General features: G+C 61.4%; 1 protein-coding gene across 9 annotated transcripts; it reads right to left on the bottom strand.

The window, feature by feature from the left end:
- Nucleotides 1–217: 217 nt before the first annotated feature.
- On the bottom strand, nucleotides 218–18,622 carry CELF6 (CUGBP Elav-like family member 6). 9 transcript variants are annotated; one of them, XM_074917593.1, is made up of 13 exons: nucleotides 18,353–18,622; nucleotides 15,664–15,746; nucleotides 8,365–8,413; nucleotides 6,705–6,851; nucleotides 6,494–6,573; nucleotides 5,889–6,032; nucleotides 5,360–5,504; nucleotides 5,116–5,265; nucleotides 3,901–3,963; nucleotides 2,947–3,027; nucleotides 2,675–2,818; nucleotides 1,683–1,838; nucleotides 218–1,412 (listed from the first exon to the last, which is right to left on the bottom strand). In XM_074917593.1, exons 1-12 carry the CDS (start codon nucleotides 18,609–18,611, stop codon nucleotides 1,711–1,713), a joined length of 1,473 nt encoding a protein of 490 aa, XP_074773694.1. In that variant the 5' UTR covers nucleotides 18,612–18,622; the 3' UTR covers nucleotides 218–1,412; nucleotides 1,683–1,710. The 9 variants fall into 9 exon arrangements, with proteins under 9 accessions (XP_074773694.1, XP_074773695.1, XP_074773697.1 ...); XM_074917594.1 differs by having other exon boundaries at nucleotides 2,947–3,024; XM_074917596.1 differs by having other exon boundaries at nucleotides 5,360–5,495.
- Nucleotides 18,623–19,569: the final 947 nt, after the last annotated feature.

The raw sequence follows: 19,569 nt of genomic DNA, 5'->3' as shown, positions 1-19,569 counted from the left end.
CCGGCGTCACCAAACCAGCGGATGCTTCGGCCCTGACAGAGTCAAGCAGGTCACAGAGGGGTCCCCAGTGGCAGCGGCTCAGGGGAATGTGGGTGGTGGGACGCGGCAGGGATTGCTCCAAAGAACCAACCAAGGTGACGATTTTGACAAAATAAGTTTATTTCGCTTCGCTTTGTTTCTGCCGAAACCTCACATTTTTCTTTTTTTTTTTTTTTTTTTTTTTGGCTGAAAAAAAAAAAACCAAAATCCCCAAAACCCAACCGAAAACGCAAAGAACCGCATCACTTTGTCCTCTCCCAGAGGCAACCGAGGGGCTCTTTCAACCAGCTGGACCCCCCCCGCCACTGGCTCCTGCCTGAGGCGTGGGGCTGGGGGAGCCACCGCAGCCCCCTCAAACCCCTCCCCTGCACCCCCCCATTCCCAGTAACGAATCAGCCCCTGAAACCAAGCCCTTGAGCCCTGCCAAGCGGCCCCCTGAAACTGAGCCCTCCAGGAAATGCTCGCAGCTCTTAACGCCCGAGGTTTTCTCAACCTTCTTAATTTCTGGTTGTTTGTTTTTTCTTCTTCTTTCCTGTTTTTTGTTTTTTTGTGTGTTTTGGTTTTTTTTAAATTAATTTATTTATAGATATATTTAAAAAAAGCAATAGTCCTTTGGTCCCTAAACTCTAAGGAATGATATGACTCTGAAACAAGTAATCTTATGTCCCTGTGCCAGTGACAAGCAGGGGGAAGCGCGTGTCCCGCCGCCCTGCTCCATGGGATATATATATATATATACTTATTTATATATATCTTCTATAAGTCCAACATCCTTTGATCCTTTTTTTTTTTTTTTTTCCCTGATGTGGGGAAAAAGCAAATCTCGCCGTTTTTCTCTTTTCCAAACAAGCATCCTCCAGGTGAAGCGCCCGAGGCTGGTCCCGTCCCACCGGCTTTGGTTTAAGAATCCATTTGGAGCCTCTTTTCCTCGTTTCTCCTGGGAAATCGGTAGCAGCAAATGAGTGCTTTAAAAAAAACAAAACAAAACAAAACAAAAACCAAAGGTAGATCATATCCCAGCTGCCCAGGGCCGTCGCCCTTTCACTCGGTGAGGGATTTGGTGAGTCCCGGCGGCCGGCCGGCAGCGAATCTCAGCCCCGGTGCCGCATCGCTCTCCTCCTTCCTGGCCTTCCTCATTCTTTTGTTCCCGTTAAGTAACAAACAAGAACGGCTTGGGAGAAAAAAAAAAAAATCAAAAAAGGAAAGAAAAGTTATGACCAGAATGGTTCTCTTCTTTGCCGCTTTCTCCACCTCCTCCTCCTCTTCTTCATCCTCTTCCTCCTCCTCCGGGATGTGTTGCAAAGAAAGAGTTACGGGTTTGGATACTGCACTGGGGGAAGGGGAAAGTCGTCAGACACCACGGGACGCCCAACCTGCAAAACAGCGAAGGGGCCGTCAGCCCATGTCCGGGGGGACACAGGAAGGACAGACGGAGAGAGGGACGGACAGAGGGACCCAAATCCTAGTCTGAAACACACACCCAGATGGTCCTAGGTGCACAGCCCCCCCCCGCCCCCCCTTGACATTTCTGGGGAAAACACGGCACCTGCGATGCTTTAGGTGAGCCAATCCCCACTGGCAGCTCCCCTGGGGCATCGCAGGCGAGTGCGGCAGGGCCAGGCCCCCCCTCGGCCCCCCCATACCTCTCCACAGGGCCAGGGTGAGCAGGGGTCAGTAGGGTCTGTTGGCATCTTTCGGCCGCTTTAGCTGGACTTTTAGCCTCTTCATGCCGATCTGGAAGCCGTTCATGGCCTGAATGGCTGCCTGAGCGCTCGTCGGATTGTCAAAACTGACGAAACCTGGGGGCGAGGGACGAGGTGACAGAGGAGTTTGTCACCGTAAACATCACAGGTCGCTGCTTTACTTCAACCGAGGTGTGGAAATCCCGTGGGATGCTCCTACAAGCAGCCTCAGGTGGAGCCCCAGGTGGTGGGGCTGGGAGAGGAGGATGGTGGGGCGACAGCACAGCCCCACAGCGCAGGGCACTGGGTAATGGGCTGATGGCATCTTTGGGGACACCCGGGTCTGCAGGGACACTGGAGTAAGAGGGGCCACAGGGACACTGGAATGATCTCTGGGCACAGTAAGGGGATGGGATTTGTGGGGACACTGGGGTGACAGGGTCTGCAAAGACACTGAGGTGATGGGGCCTCTGAAGACACTGGGGTGACAGGGTCTATGGGGACACCAGGGTGACACAAGCTACAGGGACACTGTGGTGACACGTCGGCAGACCAAAGCGTGCTGGTGGCAGCGATGGCATCCAGCCACGTGAGCAGAGCAGTCGTGGCAGTGGCGAGCGGTGGCCCTGGCAGGCACAGGGCGGCTGCACGGGGCTGAGGACACAGTGACAGCGTAAGAGGGGACAGCAGCAGGGTATGTCCTTCTGTCCTGGCACAGTACGGGAGAAAAAACTGCCCTTTGTCCCCAGGACAGACAGATGTGCTCTTCCTGCCATCGTGAGGCTTTGGTCACTTGGTGGTGCTGCCTGAGCCAGACCCCTGAGCTGGAGTGTTGCGGAGAACCAGACTCCCAAAATGGGGTGTCAGGGAGAAACGTACCCCTGAGCTGGGGTGCTGGGGAGAGCCAGGCCCCTGAGCTGGGGTGCTGGGGAGAGCTGCCCACTGGGACTCACCAAAGCATTTACTCTGGTTGGTGGCACGGTCCACAAAGACTTTGGCAGAGATGACATTGCCAAAAGGCAAGAACATCTGCGTGAGCTCTGCATCCCCGAACTCCTGGGGCAGGTGATAAATAAACAGGTTACAGCCTTCAGGACCTGAGTGACACACAAAGGACAGCCACACGTCAGCTGCGAGGCAGGGGTCACCCCGGGGGGGGTATGGGGGGTGGGGTGGAGCAAGGAGCCACAGGCCCCATGGCGGAGGGCCCCCCCCAACCCCTCACCTTCTCGCTGCTGCTGCGGGATGATGGGTGCTTGCTGGGGAAAGGCTTGGCTGATGGGAGCGTAGGCAGTGGGATACGCTGCTGGAAGAGAGAAACGCGGCGCTGAGACCCCCCACAGCCACTCCAGCCCTGGGAAGGGCTGGGGACAGAGATGTCCCCCAGTGCCACCCTTGATGGAGGTGCCTCTCCTGCCCCAGCGCTGCTGGCTCTGCCCTTCCCACCCTGCACACACGGCTCTGGCTGCCCGGCATGCCAGGGATGTGGGAACGGCTCTCCCAGGAGGAATGTTGGTGGCAGCAGTAATATGGCCTCAAGGTTGAGGAAAGCCAGAGCTTTTGGTTGAAAAAAAGCCAACAATTCAGGGTCCAAAACTTGATTTTCCATCGAAAATCTGAAAATTGCTGTTAGTGGCCCTAATTAAATGACTGCCAGGTTTGACACACTTCCACAGGCTGCTTTGAGTCCCTTCTCTCTGCTGCCCATCTCCTTGGCCATCAGATTCAGCCACACGATGAACATCCACGGATTTGGGATGTCTTGGTACCTCTGTGGCCATCTACGAGCAGGCTGGCGTGTTGGCAGGATCCGGCATGGAGCCGGCTCTCCATCGCTGCCCAAACCTTGCTCCCTCTCCTAGCTCTCCCCCATGGAGTTATCTCAGCCCCATGGGCATTAAAACTCACTTTCTCCATCCATAACCTGCAGGGAGGAGTGTGTCAGAGGCACATCCGTGCTGCTGGGGATGAGGGGATGGTGCTTTGCATCGGTCCCAACCCCACCGGCGCCCCAGAGCTCCTTCCAGGGCACGGCACCCCATGCTCACCACAGTAATCCATGCCCAAGCACGCTGCCCCAGGCCTGTGGTTCAACCCCAAGGTGATGAGAACCCCCCAAAAATAAAGGTGAGGAGCAAGGAGGGGAGAGAGGGAAGAAGTGCAAAGCAAAGGTCGAGACCTGCATAGTGCTGCATGCCTGCGTAGGCTTGCTGGAGGGGATCTGCCACCGTGGGGCTTTGAGCTGGGAAGAGAAAAGAAGGGAGAAGGGAGAATAAGCAAGAGAAACCCAGGGACGAGCAGCTCCCATGTGAGAGGGCTCTCGGCCGAGCGCCGCTGTGGAGGGGCAGGGCTGCTTCCTGCCATTTCTCACAGAATCCCAGAACCATTCAGGTTGGAAAAGCCCCTCGGGATCACCGAGTCCAACCCTCAGCCCGAGTCTACAAAGTTCTCCCCTACCCCGCATCCCCCACAGCTCGTCCCAACGGCCCTGAAACCCCCCAGGGATGGGGACTCCCCCCTCCCTGGGCAGCCTGTTCCACTCTCTGACCACTCTTGCTGGGAAACATTTTCTCCTCATGCCCAGCCTGACCCTCCCCTGATGCAGTTTCCAGCCGTTCCCTCTTGCTCTGTCACCAATTCCCTGGGAGCAGAGCCCAGCCCCAGCCTCTCTGCAATGTCCTGTCAGGGAGCTGCAGAGTGATGAGGTCTCTCTCCCCTCAGCCTCCTCCTCCTCACACTGAACTCTCCCAGCTCCTTCACTGCCTCCTCACAGGATTTACTCTCCAGCCCTTCCCCAGCCTCGTTGCCCTCCTCTGCCCTCGCTCCAGCCCCTCGAGATCTCTCTCGTGTTGAGGTGCCCAAACCCGGACACAACCCTCCAGGTGTGGCCTCACCAGTGCAGAGCACAGGGGGACTGTCACCTCCCTGCTCCTGCTGGCCACACTAGTGCTGACACAAGTCAGGATGCCGTTGGCTTCCTTGGCCACCCGGGCACACTGCTGGCTCCTGTTCAGCTGCTTGTCCATTAGAACCCCCAGATCCTTCTCTCCCAGACAGCTCCAGCCACCCCTCCCCGAGCCTGTAGCCACGCAGGGGATTGTTGTGGCCCAAGGGCAGGACCTGGCACTTGGCCTTGTTGAAGCTCATCCCGTTAACGTTGGCCACTGATCCGATCTATCCAGGTCTCTAAAGTTTTGTGGGAGCCGAGAGCATCGTCCTGCTTGCCCAGGTGGCGATGCCACCGGAGTGGGGGTTTTGGCGGGGATGGGCGCAGAGCTGGGTCACCCACCTGGGGTGGGGAGCACCCCCGGCGCTGGCTGCGTGAGCTGAGCACGCGCCCCCCACCCTGGGGGCTGTGGTGGAGCCCCCGGCGGGCCGCGAGGAGGGTCCTTACCTGGGTAGGGGTGGATGCCGTTGGTGTAGATGGTCTCTGAGGTGGGCTGCCCGTTGGTCTGCGGTGGCAGCGGGCTGAAGCCGTTGACCCCGATCGGAGTGGCGATGCTGGGCACGGGCGCCGTGCTGATGCCAGGGGGGGTGCTTGTACCTGCGAGAGGGAGGTGTCAACACCAGCAGCCCCCCCCCACCCCCCAGAGCTTGCTGAGCAGGATGGGGGGCAAACGGAAGGGGGGGTGTCGTACCTGAAGAGGGGGTGAGGGGAGCGGCCACCAGCCCGCTGACATTGAAGGCGGCCATTTGCTGCATCTGGGCGGCGGCGATGGCGGCCATGGGGTTCAGGCAGGTCCCCTGCGCAGCCGCCATCAGGGCTGCCTGCTGCTGCATGATCTTAAGGAAAGAAAGGGGGGAAAAGGGGAAAGCACGAGAGAGGCAGAGAGAAGTGGGGAGCGGGGGAGAATAAATTAGCATCCTCCCTTTGCACCTACGCACAAAGGCTCGGAGGGATAAATGCCACCCACTGCCGGACCCGGGGACAGGAGGAGGTCTGGGTGACTCTAAAAAAGGTCCGCTGCACCCTACAGCCATGGCACTCTCACCCGGTGGGGTGAAGCCCTCTGTTGTGCCCCAAAATGGGGATACACCGACCCTGACAGTCATCCACACCCACTGGCCCTGAGACAATCAAACATCGCTTTCAGAGGGGACATCAGCCCCCCCGTCCCATGGGGTTCCCCCAAAACCCCCAGGTCCCAGCCGGTGCCAAGCTCCTACCGCTTGCGTATAGGCCCCGTAGGCGCCGAACTGGATGGTCATGGGATTGAAGATGCCCAGCTGCCCCGCCATCTGATGCATCCGCCGCAGGGTCCTCTCCTTGTCCGTGTCTGCAAACTTCACCACCAGGCTGGACGAGGCGCCCTGGGGCGGGGGAAAGATGGGGTTGATGGTGGGACTCCGGCAACGCCCCTGAAATGTCTTCCCGCTCCAGGCTGCTTGCAGCAGCCGCCGCGTCCTCGGCCCCAGGGATGCTGCCCGGCTTGGCAGCAGCAACCAGCGATCGATGCGAGGTTTAATTATAGCTGGTTTTGCTCCCTGGCGGCAGCTCCCTGACCTCCGTTTCCTTTTTCCTCTCCTCGTTCACAGTTTTGACCTTCGGCGTTAATTAAACAGCCCCTTTCTCCAGCGTGGAGGGATTTAGCCCTGCGCGCGCACCCCCGGGGCTCAGCGCCCAGGCAAGGATGAACCTTGGGGCGATCCGGCCAACAAATTGCCAGTCTGTAGGATTTTGATCCAATTAAAGAGAGGATCAAATTAGCTGGTGATTGGATTACGCAGGCAGCATGGGGTCGAACGGGGCAGGGCGAGAGCCTGGCACTTACCGGCATGGTTTGGCTGCCGTGGAGGCTGTTGATGGCAGCCTGCGCCTCGGCGTGGCTGCCGTACTTCACAAAGGCACAACCTAACGGCAGAGAGGGGACACGGGACAGGTTAGATTGGCTGCTGCGGGACCCAGTGTGGTCTGGTCGGCGGCTCCCGCCCTCCCTGGGTGCTGGCAGCCCACAGGGTGCTCACCCAGCTCCCCACGCCCACCTTTGCTGGCTCCATCAGGCCCTCGGAGGATAGTGCACTCCTCAATCTGGCCAAAGGGTTCGAAGAGGCGCCGGACGTCATCCTCGCTCTGCTGCTTCCCCAGCATGCCCACAAAGAGCTTCCTGTCTTCTAAAAACAAAACCAAGCCTGTCGGAGAGCAGGATGTCACTCACCGTCCCATCCCCTCATCCATGGTTTGCAAACAACGTGCGGGGGGGCTGGGGAAAGAGCCAGGTAACACCGGAGCCTGGGGAGGGAGCAATGCCGAGCCAGTGGCGAAGACACAGCGTTTATCACTTCCATCCTACAAAATGCTCGGGGTGGTAAAATCTCTCCTGCAGTGAAACTGCTGAGGGGTGAAGCCGGGAAGGGTTCCCACTCCAGGGACGGGGGCTTGGGCTTTTCCCAGGGATGGAGGAGCCGGCTCCCCTGGCACAGATGTGGGATGTGGCTGGGAAACAAAGAGCCCGCAAAACAGCGGCGACTGCCTGCGTACAATTGACTCGCAGAATAACCCACAGCCTCCGGCCATGCCCAGGGGACATAAATAACCCAAACACGAGAGAAGGGAGAGTAAATAATGAGAATTTCATTATTATTACCAGCATCTGTCTTGCGCGGCCGCGCGCTCCCGCCGCGCGCTAATGGCATTTGACAAAGAAAATAAGGTGCCCTGTCAAGAGCGTTGCTGGGGAAATAAATAAATAATGGCAGGAGACGATTAATGCTCTGTCTGTTAAGGTACCAAGAAAATTAGTTAAGGGAATAGGGCTTGTGTGTTGTCTAGTTAAACATAAACCATCTCCCAGCGAATGCGGCCGGGGCAGTGGGCTTGTCGGCCCAGCATCGCCTCCTGGGCCAGGGGGCCGGAGCCGGGCGCCTGAGCTTGCGCATCGATTTTTAATCCTTCACCAATTACGCTTGGTAAGTGGGTAATTTATTTGGCGGGTTCCTTTGGGACGTGCCGGGACCAGCTTGCGGCACGTTTAATACCATGTTTTGAACGGGGGGTTATCTACCCCAGCTGCCCTGCCGAGGGCACGCAGCCCCATGAGACCATCCCGGGGGGCCCAGTGTGCACAGCGCTTGGTCGCAGCACCAGGAACGTCGGAGGGTTCTAATCCAGTTCTTGTCATTTTGCCCAAATTACCAACTCAGCCTGGAAATGCTGCAGCTGAAAATGCCCATGGAGATTTTGGGGGGGTGGGGGGGTGGCAGTTTCTGTTCAAGAGAGGCTTGGGCCATGCGTGGCCGACTCCTACACCCCGACTCTACCGGGCTCCCCACGGGCAGCTGAGGGCAGGTAATTAGATTGCTTGACAAACGAAGGGGTTGTTGGAGAGTGGCTGGCTGGCACCCTGCCTGGGACGATGTCGGGGCACTCGTGGTACGACATCAGGATGTCCTCAGCACGATGTCAGGACATTCTCGACACGACATCAGGACAGTCCCCCCAGGTGCCCAGGCAGGGAGAGCCGAGATCGCCTCTGTTCTGCGCTCGGGTTGGGATGCCACGGGCAAAGGCAGCTCCCTTCGCGGGCTTCTCTGCAAACAAACCTCCTGGCGGCAGCCCCCGTGATGCCACCGTGTCCCACATCACCCCCCGGTGGCCCTGCGCCCCCCCTGCCCACACCGAGCAGCTGGGGAAGGGGGGACCTACCTCCTCGGCCCTCACTGTCGGCCGGCTTCACCTGGATGGGGCGGTTCATCTGCAACACACAAGTGGGAACGGGCAGTCAGAAGCGGTGCCGTGCCCCCCCCCAACCCTTTCCATGGGGAACAGCAGGATTTGGCCACAGCCTGGCACGGGGGGCTGGGAGCAGGGGAGGGACCTGTAAGAACAGCGCTGGGGCTCGTGGCCATGCTGAACTGGGGATGCCACAGGCGGGGAGCGATGCTACGGCCCTGGGGACAGGTACCCGGTGCCGCAGGCGCCCGCCGGGCCGCCGGTGCCAGCCTTGGCCGCCTGCCCGCTTTCCTCGACTGCAAAGGACTGCAGAGGCGGCGGCAGCGCCCGGCCGGCCCTGGCCCCTTCGGCAGCACCGCCACCGCTCTCCTTTCCCCAATTCTCACCCAATTTCAGCTTCCTCTCATGCGTCGCTGCTGCGTGTACCCGCAAGCATGACATGCGTGTGCAGCGCGACACATTGGGACAGCGCACACGTCCCTGGCCCGCTGCCCCACAGAGCCATTTCTCCTCCTCTCTCCCCCTCCTTTTTCCCCTCTTTTAGCAGAAAAATGCTACAATTACGGCCGTTTCCACAGCAACAAGCGTGCTTCCCCCGCGATGCTGCAGAGCCGGAGCCATGTGCTCGATGGGGTCGTCACGGCAACGGCGGGATGTCACGCATGACGGGGCAGGTGTGCGCGCACACATACACGGCTCGGGCACACACACACGCGTGCTGCTGTAGCACCCACGCGGCTGTGTACCCCCACCCCTGGAGGGGGTCACCAAATTTAGGGGCTGGGTGGGGGCAGCAGCAGGCCCCCCCTCCCCTTACCCCCCTCCCTGCCTCAGGGTGAGGAAGAGGATGGTTAAAGGAAGAAGAGGAGGGAGGTTTCCACAGCAACCGCCTCGTCTCCAGGGAAACGCGAGGAGAAATGTCAGCGCTGAGCTGGGGATGCTCCAGGGAGGGGACCGGGTCCCCAGAAGCCATGGGGTGGCACCAAGGGACACAGAGCCACCCCGGCTGCCCTCGTGTCACCCATCCTGTCACTGGTCCCCCGAACACCCACCCGAAGCCAAACACTGGGGCAGGATCTGGCTCACTCCAAACCCTGTGGCAGCACAGAGAGCCGTGGGACCAACACCCCCTCATCCCCCAGATCCCTGCCAAGTCCAGGAGGGGAAAAGCCCATTTTTGGGGGGTGGGGGGGCAGCCCCCCCTCCACTGACCCACCAGTCCCATTTACCAGCGCAATGGCCTTTGATGGAATAAATTTCCCATGCCCGCTGCTGTATGCTTAATGTAATAAACCCAGCGAGTATGATTTAGAATAACATTTACGGAGCCGCAGAGTGTCATTTTGATGTGTCTCCCGTCTCCGCTCGCCGGTTATTAAACTGTATTGATTCTCCGGGAGCGGCTGATGTTTATAAATGTCAGGCCTCAGGGACCAGCTAACCTACCCCAGGGCTGCCGCACCGCGCCAGGGAAAAACCACCCCGGCCTCTGGACACCCCCAGAAGGGGGTTTTGGCACCCCTGGCATCGCCCCATGCCCACCTCGGGGTCCTCGGTGGCACTGGTGGATGGCTTAAGCACCCAGACCTCGCCCTGCGCCTGGCTGACCAGCGCCCATCTGTCCGTCTGTCCCCACAGCACCCCTGCACCATGCCCACCCAGCCACCCGCTGCTGCCCAACAGCCCTCTAGCCATCCCCTGACACCCAACCAACCACCCAGCCATCTCCCCCGGCTCCTGACACCAACACCCATCCCTGATGCACACAAACACCCATCACTCCCCAGGATTCACCCATCAATTCCTTCACCCATCCATCCCCCAACACCCATCCCATAACACCCGTCCATCCCCACAGCTCCCATCCATATCCCCAACACCCATATATCCACCCTCAACCCCCCCCCCAGCACACTTACACCTGCCCATCTATCCCCCATCTTCCTATCACTCACCTTTCCACCCCCATAGCACCCATCCCTCCACCCCACAGCACCCCCACATGCACCCAGCCGTCCCCCCAACTCCCCCCCATCTTCCCCCCATCCTCGCACACCCCGAGAACACGCTGACACACCCAGGGTCACCAAAGACCCTGTCTGGGGTGTCCCAGCACCCACCACTCCCGTCACCTGTGGGTGCCCCGCAGAGCTCCAGCTACAGCACCCAATGGCCAAACCACCAGCGTTCCACAGCCCGAGGGGGTCACCACTGGTTGCTAAACAACCGTCTGAGCCCTTGGGCATTGTCACCCACCCAAATTCAGAGACCCCCAACAGCCTGGGCACCAGGGAGAGCCAGCCCATGGTGAATCCCTGCTGTGGGACCTGCCCCGTGAGACAGGGTCACTTCTGGTCCTCGCTCCTTCCTCAGTGTCACCCTCCTCCTCCTTCTCCTCCTCCTCCTCGCACCCCACAGCCGGAGGATCTGGCAGGCCACCACACATCCGAATGAGCCGAGATGGAGGCGTTGGGTGACGCTGAAGCAGCTGGCGCCTGTAGGAGCCTGGTGCCCACGTCACCCTGGGGCCCCCCAGGCAGCCAACACCCGGAACACGGAGACAGGCACTCGGGTACAGGCATCAAAGGAACACCCTGCCGTTGTGAGAACACCCTGGGGATGACCTCACAGCGAGGGGACACAGCCCACCTGGGGACAGTCACACAACCCTGCCCAGGTGCACGACCATCCTAGCATACCCCCCCGCACAACCGTGCATCCCCTCCAGCTGCACTCCCACTCCCGCACCCCTCTGAGCACAACCGCAGACCCACAGACAGCATCCTCCGTGCACATCCACCCACCCACAGCTACACGCTTGCCTCAGCAACCCCCCCACACAGCCGCACGCTTGCACCCACGCACAACCATACATCCGTCCCAGCATGACTGCACACCCACGTGCAGCCACACACCCACCCCAACCCAGCCCCGGGTACACCCGCACACCCCAAGCACATGAGCACCCACCCACAGCCGCACACCCACACGACACCCACAGCACGCTCCCCGCAGCTGTGGGTCCCACACACCCGCAGGCGCACACATCCCGGGGTGCACAGCTGGGCAGGGACACAACACCCCTTGCCTCAGTTTCCCCACGGTGGCAGCAGGACCCCCGGCGGGACCCCTCTGCAGGCACACGGACCCTCAGTGCTGGGCACCACCCCAGATGGGCACAAGCAGCACCCACACCCCAGCCTCACAACCACCCACCCCACGCCTGAGCCCTGCGCACACCCAGCCAGCTCCCCCAGCGGGCACCCACGACGCCCATGCAACACCCATACGCACACACGCACTCCCTGCTCACACCTGGTGTGTGCACACACGCACGTGCACATGCTCACACACCCACCACTGCCACCCCCCAGGCCCACGTACATCCACACCCCATCACCACACGCACAATCGCTGGGCGCAAAGACACTCTTAGCACCTGCTTACACACACACACATGCTTGCACACCCACCAGCACCCACTTGTGCACACCCCAGGGGCAAAACTGTAACCCCACCAATGCACACACAAACCCCTGCACCATCTGGGGGTACAACCCCCCCAGCACATCTCCTTGCACACCTGCAACCAAACACACAACACCAACACACACACTCATACACACAACCCAGGGTGGAGAAATACACTCTCCAGCCAACACACAAACACACAAGCCCATCCCTGGGTGCAGATACACCCTCTTCACCAACACAGGCAATGCACACACTCCATCCCTGCTGGCAAATACACCCCCTCATCAACAACCCCAGCACCACACACCATTCCTGGGTGCAGATACACGCTCCTCACCAACACCCACGCTCACGCACAGCATCCCTGCGTGCAGATACACCCTCTTCACCAACACCCCCCCTGCCAACACCCTCTCCAGCCCTAGATGCAGATACACCCTTCTTGTCAACACACACACACTAGCAACCCCCATCCCTGCGTGCAAATACACCCTCATCACCAACAACCGCCCTGCCAACACAGGCACCCCATCCCTGGGTGCAGATACATCCTCCTCACCGACACCCCCACTCGCACACCCCATCCAGAGGTGCAGACGCACCCTCCTCACCAACACAGACATTCACACTCCCCATTCCGCCTGTGTGCAAATACACCCTCCTCACCAACACCCTTCCCTCCCCACCCCTGGGCGCAGATACACCGTGCTCACCAACACCCCCCCAGCCCCGTTCCTGGGTGCAGATACACCCTCCTCACCAACACCCTCACTCACACACAGCATCCCTGGGTGCAGATACACCCTCCAAGCCACCCCCACCCCCCGTTCCTCCGGCGTGCAGATACACCCACCTCACCAACACCCCCCCATCCCTCCGGGGTGCAGATACACCCTCCTCACCAACACCGCCCAGCCCCATCCCTGGGCGCAGATACACCCCCCTCACCAACACCCCCCCGATTCCTCCGGGGTGCAGATACACCCCCCCACCAACACCCCCCGCAGCCCTGGGAGCTGACACATCCCCACCCCTCCGCTACCTCCGGCCCTGCGCGCAGCCCCCCCCGGGTGCAGGCACCCCCCACCCCGCGGGTGCGGGCGCCCCAGCGCAGGCAGAGGCTCCCGCGCCGGGCCGGGCCGGGCCGGGCCGGGCCGCGGCAGACAAAGGCGGGGCCCTACCTCGATGCAGAGGATCTTGGACCCGGCGGGCACCCACAGCACGGGCGGCCGCGGCCCGGGAGCCGGCACCTGCGGCAGCTGCATGGCCCGGCCCGGCCCGGCGGGGCTCGGCGCGGCTCGGCTTGGGCCGGCCCGACCCGGCTCCACCCGAGGCGGCGGGGCTCGGTCCGGCCCGGCGCGGCTCGGCGCGGCTCGGCTCGCGCAGCGGAGCGCGGGAGGCGGGGCGGGGGGAGGGGCGGCCGCAGCCCCGCCGAGCCGGGCCGAGCCGGGCCGGGCCGAGCCGAGGGGCGGGGCTGCGGGGAGGCACGCCCCCACGCGCCGGGACACGCCCGCGCGCCGCGCCGGGGGCGGGGCCTGGCCGGGGTAGGGGGACCCGGGGGCGCGGAGGCGGGGGGGGGGGGGAGCGGAGCTATAGGGGTGTGAGCACAAATATAGGGGTGTGAGCACAGCTATAGGGGTGTGAGCACAAATATAGGGGTGTGAGCACAGCCATAGGGGTGTGAGCACAGCCATAGGGGTGTGAGCACAAATATAGGGGTGTGAGCACAAATATAGGGGTGTGAGCACAGCCATAGGGGTGTGAGCAGCCATAGGGGTGTGAGCACAGCTATAGGGGTGTGAGCAGCCATAGGGGTGTGAGCACAGCTATAGGGGTGTGAGCACAGCCATAGGGGTGTGAGCAGCCATAGGGGTGTGAGCACAGCCATAGGGGTGTGAGCACAGCTATAGGGGTGTGAGCAGCCATAGGGGTGTGAGCACAGCTATAGGGGTGTGAGCAGCCATAGGGGTGTGAGAACAGCTATAGGGGTGTGAGAACAGCTATAGGGGTGAGAACAGCTATAGGGGTGTGAGCAGCCATAGGGGTGTGAGCACAGCCATAGGGGTGTGAGCACAGCCATAGGGGTGTGAGCAGCTATAGGGGTGTGAGAACAGCTGTAGGGGTGTGAGCAGCTATAGGGGTATGAGAACAGCTATAGGGAGTGTAAGCACAGCTATAGGGGGGTGAAAACAGCCATAGGGAGGGTGAGAACAGCTATAGGGAGTGTGAGCATCTATAGGTATGTGAGCACATCTATGGGGGTGTGAGAACAGCTATGGGAGTGTAAGCACAGCTTTAGGGGTGTGAGCAGCTATAGAGGGGTGAGAACAGCCACAGGGAGGGTGAGAACAGCCATAGGGGGGGGTGTGAGCAGCTACAGGGGGTGTGAGAACAGCCATAGGGAGTGTAAGCACAGCTATAGGGGGTGTGAGCACATCTATAGGGATGTGAGCACAGCTATAGGGGTGTGAGTACACCTATAAGGGTGTGAGCAGCTATAGAGGTGTGTGCAGCCATAGGGAGGGTGAGAACAGCTATAGGGGTTGTGAGCAGCTATAGGGGGTGTGAGCAGTTACAGGGGTTGTGAGAAGAGCCATAGGGGGTGTGAGCACAGCTATAGGGGGTGTGAGCACAGCTATAGGGGGTGTGAGCACAGCTATAGGGGTGTGAGCACAGCTATAGGGGTGTGAACACACCTATAAGGGTGTGAGCAGCTATAAGCAGTGGCACAGCTATAGGGGGTGTGAGAACAGCCATAGTGCGGGTGAGCACATCTACGGGGGTGTGAGCAGCTATAGGGATGAGAAAACAGCTATAGGGTTTTCAGAACAGCTATAGGGGTGTGAGAACAAATATAGAGGTGTGAGAACAGCTATAGTAGGTATGAGCAGCTACACGGTTTGTGAGCAGCTATAGGAGTGAGCAGCTATAGGAGGAGTGAGCAGCTATAGGGGTGTGAGAACAGCTATAGGGGTGTGCGTCGCTATAGGAGGTGTGAGCAGCTCTAGGGGCTGAGCAAAGCTCTGGGGGGTGTGAGCACAGCTATAGGGGGTGTGCACAGCTACAGGAGGGTGTGTAAAAGCACAAAGGGGTGTGCACGGCCCAGGAGGGTGTGATATCACCTGGAGGGGTGAGCACAAGCACAGGGGGTGCACACGCAGCCAAACGCCCTGGCAGACGCACACCCACAACCCACTGCGTGCACACCTGCACAGGGGGTGTGCACAGACGTGTGTACAAGAAGGGGCACGTGCCCGCAGGCCCATGTGCAAACATGTGCTCACACGTGCACCCCTGTGCTCGCCCCGTGCCCGGCCGCAGGGTGAGAAGTGAGCAGCTACAGCAGCCATACACCTCGCACACGCGTGTGTACACACAGGGGTGTGTGGCCTGACCCCACACCTCCTTTAGGCTGCCAAAGTGGGCTGTTCACTCTTAAACCTACTGATGCACAGCACCGCCAGTGAGAGAGCAGCTCAGGAAGCCACGTCCCCGTGAACCTCGTCCCCCTCTGTCAGCTCCACGCACCCGAGGCAGGGATTGATATTTACGGGCCCCGGCACTTTCCCCAGCCAACCAGCGGCCCTATTGATTTTTATTTAGGTGAATAATTAAATATTTATTTTCACTTTGTTAAGCTCGGGAGGTCGGAGCCCACAGAAAGCGCAACAGCACGCGGGCAGCAGGAAAATCGATGCCTCGGTTTGCGGCCGCTGGAAGCGGCTCCCGCACCAACGCCCTGGGTAGGTGTCAGCATCCCCCACCCCAGCTCACCCCGACCCCCCCAGGGTCACTTACCCCCGGCAGCGTCTTCTGCTCGTGCAGGGCGCTCTGCGCCTTCAGGGCCGAGTCGCGGGCGCAGTAGGTGAGGAAGGCACAGCCTGCGGAGACGGGGAGACGGGGTCAGTGTCTGGCCCGGCAGCGCCACAAAGCCCTGGGCACGCAGAGAGCTGGCAGCACGGCTAACGTGGCACCGGGGTGTCTCAGCACCCCGGCACCCAGCACCCCGGCACTCTGACATCCAGCACCCTGGCACCCAGGTGGGCACCGCCGCCAGCGGGGCCAGAGTTCAGCCCCAAAACAGGGTGGGATATCTCGGTGCAAAAGAGCAGCGGGATGAAGGAGCAAGGCAAGAGCAGGCAGCGAGTCTGGCAGCGTGCGGGCAGCAGCGCTCCAGCCCCTGGCTCCAGGGAAAGCTGCAGCTGAAGCCCTCTGGGAAGCAAATCTCCAGGCGTCGAGGCCAAGCATCCCGGCTTGCTGCCACGCTTCTCCCGGCCCCGAGCATCCTCCTCAGGATGAGACTCGCGTGGCCAAGGCACTCTGGCTCCTCTGACACCGCGGCGCTTCGGGAATCGGGAATCCGCCTGGGGTGAGGTTTTCCCACGCTGACTCACGCTGCCAAGCCACTTGCTTGCCCGGAGCTGGCGGCAAGGAGTGAGCCCCGGGGACGGGGTCTGGTCCTCTCCCCTCCATCTCTCCTGTTCCCGAGGGAGCATCCCAGGTCCCCGTGCCACCGCCACGCCACTCCCTCCCTGAGGGCTCCCCCCCAATTTGCTGGGGTCACATCCAAAAACATCTGAAAGTGATATTAAAACAGCAGCAAAACAGTTTCCCTTCAACAAAGTAAATATTTAATGAATAAAATTGACATTGATGCATTTTTAATATTGGCACAATTAAATCCGCCAGCTGATTAAGTATTAATAACTCTTAATAAGTACAATCAGCATGCCTGGGAGGAGAGGGAGCGTGGCAGCGGGGCAGAGGGACACCGAGGGCTGGGGTCCTGCACCCACCTCAGGGTGTTGGGGACATCTGACCTCGCAGGGAGCAAGGAGAGATCCCCCCCAGTTAAATATTATCCCACTGTGGGTGGAAAGGGGAGGTCAGCGCAGCAGCTCACGTCAGTCCTGGTGCCATTTCCAGTGTTTACCATCCGTAATCATGTTGGCTTCCTCCTCTTGGCTCTTTTTTTTCTGGTTTTTTTTACCCTTTTCCCCTGCAGGCAACAATGTCGACAGTGCCCAGGCGTTCTGGAGAAGTTCGGAGGGCTGGAGTGGGAGCGATCCCGCTCCGGAGGCTGGCCAGGAGGAAGGATGCCACTCAAATTAGAGGAGCGTCCACAATTAAATCACACGTCTGGGCCGCAGCAGTTGAAGCTCACGCTGGAGGAAGAGCCGAGGGGGCCCGGTAAGGTGCAAATCCCATTGCTGGGGGCACGCAAGCAGCTTTGGAGGTGCCTGGAGACATTTTGGTGGCCACGGTGCCAAGATCGATGTAGTCTGGGTGGCTGCCCCACGGCCAAAGGGCACCGACACGGCGGCATCCACAAGCGCCAAGTTTTGGCTTCTTAGAAAGTCCCGGCGATGTGGGCGCTGCCCATGGCACGGGGGCGCGTGAGATCCCATCCAGGTGACACTCGGGCTGCCCTGAGCCTGCTCCGGCACCACAGACCCCCGGCTCAGGGGCGGGGGGTTCCATGAAGACCCTGGCGCTGCACGCGTGAGACCCTCGGCGCGCCACTGCTCGGGGTGCCGGGTGCTCCGCACCCTGTGCCGGGGTGCCTGGTCTGTGGGCGGGTGGGTGCCCCCGTCCGCAGTGGGTGCCTGTATCCCAGGCGGGCGGCTCCATCCCAGGGGTGCCCACAACTCACACGGGGGTGCTCCAACGCCAGGCAGGTGCCCTAAACACCATTGGGGTGCTCCCAGCCGTGGGGTGCTCTGACGCCAGGGGTGCCCCCAAGCCAGGCGGCAGCTCCCAGCCCCAGGTCAGCACCCTAACCCCGGATGGGTGCCCCCATCTCAAGCAGGTGTCCCCATCCCAGAGGTAACTCCACCTTAGATGGATGCCTCTCCTTCAGGGGTACCCCTGTCTTAAGGGGGCTGCATACCAGGACGCCTCACATCAGGGTGCCCCCACCTGAGGGGTACCTTTACCTCAGGGGTGCCCCCAGATGAGGGGTGCCCCATACCAGGGTGACCCATGACCGTACCAGGGTGACCCATACCAGGGTGCCCCACCTCAGAGTGCTCCACCTCAAGGGTGCCCCCACCTCAGGGCCACCTCCACCTTAGGGGTACCCCCACCTCAGAGGTGCCCCATACCAGGGTGCCCCACATCAGGGGTACCTTCACTTCAGGGTGCTCCACCTCAAGGATGCCCCCAGCTCAGGGCTACCTCCACCTCAGGAGCGCCCCCAACTCCGGGGTACCTCCACTTCAGGGGTGCCCCACCTCAGGGGTACCCCCACCTCAGAGGTGCCCCATACCAGGGTGCCCCACCTCAGGGCTACTTCCAGATCACGGGGGCCCCCATCTCAGGGAGTCCCACCTGAGGGGTACCCCTACCTCAGGGTGTCCCACCTCGGGGGTTCCCCACCTCAGGGGTGCTCCACACCCGGGTGCCCCACCTCAGGGCGTCCCACCTGAGGAGCATCCCCCCGGGGCGTCCCACCCCGGGCCGCCGCGCCTGCTCGGGCCCCCCGTACCTTTGTGCATGCCGGTGAAGCGATCCTTGAGGACGGTGAGCTCGTAGATGCGGCCGAACTCCTCGAAGAGAGGCTTGAGGTCGCTCTCCTCCAGGTTCCGCGGGATCTGCCCCACGAAGAGCTTGATGGCGTCGTGATCCTTCATGGCGATGGCGCCGGGCGGGCGGCTCAGCCCGTTCACCCGGCCGCTGTTCGCGGTGCTGAACGCCGCCCCCGCCTCCGCCGCCGCCGCCGCCACGCCGCTGCCCGCCGCGGCCATGGCCCGCTCCGCCGCCGCCGCCGCCGCCGCTGCGGGAGGCGCCCGCCGCCCCGCCCCGCCCCGCCCCGCCCCGCTCCGGCACCGCTCGGCACGGCTCGGCACCGCTCGGCTCGGCCCGGGCCTCCCCGCTCCCGGCCGCCCCCCTCCCCCTCCTCCCCCTCCTCCTCCTCCCCGCCCGCGCGCGCGGCCGCCAGCGGGCTGGTGACGTCACCTGCCGGCCCCGGCGAGACGCACGACATTAGCATAATGAGGGAGCGGCGGCCAATCAGGAGCGGAGGCTGCCAGCGGCGCGGGGGGCCCCGGCTCCGCCCACTGCTGCCCCCTGCCGGCCCGACCCCCAGCCCCCAGCCCCAGCATCCGCCGGCCTCCGCCCCCCTCACCCCGCCCGCACCCCCGGCACCCTCCATCACCCTCCATCACGGGGCTGAGCAGCCTCCTGACTTCACCCCTGCGGCCATCAGTAGGTTCCAGAGTTAACGCCCCGCTCTTCGCCACCAGCCACCGCCTTAGAGTGGCATTTAAATACACAGAAAAGGCTCCAAAGGGACAATTTTGCCGCTTCGCTGCATTTTTCACTTCGACGGACCCCAGATGCCCCCTTGGGGCTGCCCCACATAGGGGGAGAGAGCCACCTCCTTCCTGCACCCCGCACCACCCCGAGAAACCTGTAATTACACGGAGCAGCTTTAACGCTTGGCGTGGTTGTTAATTAATTAGTCCCAGAGCTGCAGCTGGGCCGGGGGTGCCCGGCTTCCCCAGCACGCTGCCACGCGTGCACAGGTGCATACAAGCGTGCATGAGCACGGGGGTGCTTGTGCAAGCATGTGCATGTGTGTCGCAAGCACGTGCCCGTGTGTGCGCACGCCCGCGCAAGTCTATGCAAGCACGTGCCCGTTTGCGTGTGTGCAAACGTGCCCAGGCGTGTTCAAGTGCACGCAAGCACGCGTGCAAGCGCGTG

This window comes from Athene noctua, chromosome 13 (assembly GCF_965140245.1).
Source record: "Athene noctua chromosome 13, bAthNoc1.hap1.1, whole genome shotgun sequence".
Lineage (NCBI taxonomy): Eukaryota > Metazoa > Chordata > Aves > Strigiformes > Strigidae > Athene > Athene noctua.
Note: the sequence above shows the minus strand (reverse complement) of the source record. Positions and strands in the feature narration are given on the sequence as shown.

Bases quoted from the DNA above. Each gene is read 5' to 3' on its own strand.
- CELF6 (XM_074917593.1), bottom strand. From the start codon at position 18,611: ATGGCCGCGGCGGGCAGCGGCGTGGCGGCGGCGGCGGCGGAGGCGGGG. The intron at 3,964-5,115 runs GTAAGGACCCTC...TTCTCTTCCCAG, and splicing joins CGGCATCCACCCCTACCCAG to CTCAAAGCCCCACGGTGGCA. The intron at 1,839-2,674 runs GTGAGTCCCAGT...CCTCGCCCCCAG, and splicing joins CAACCAGAGTAAATGCTTTG to GTTTCGTCAGTTTTGACAAT.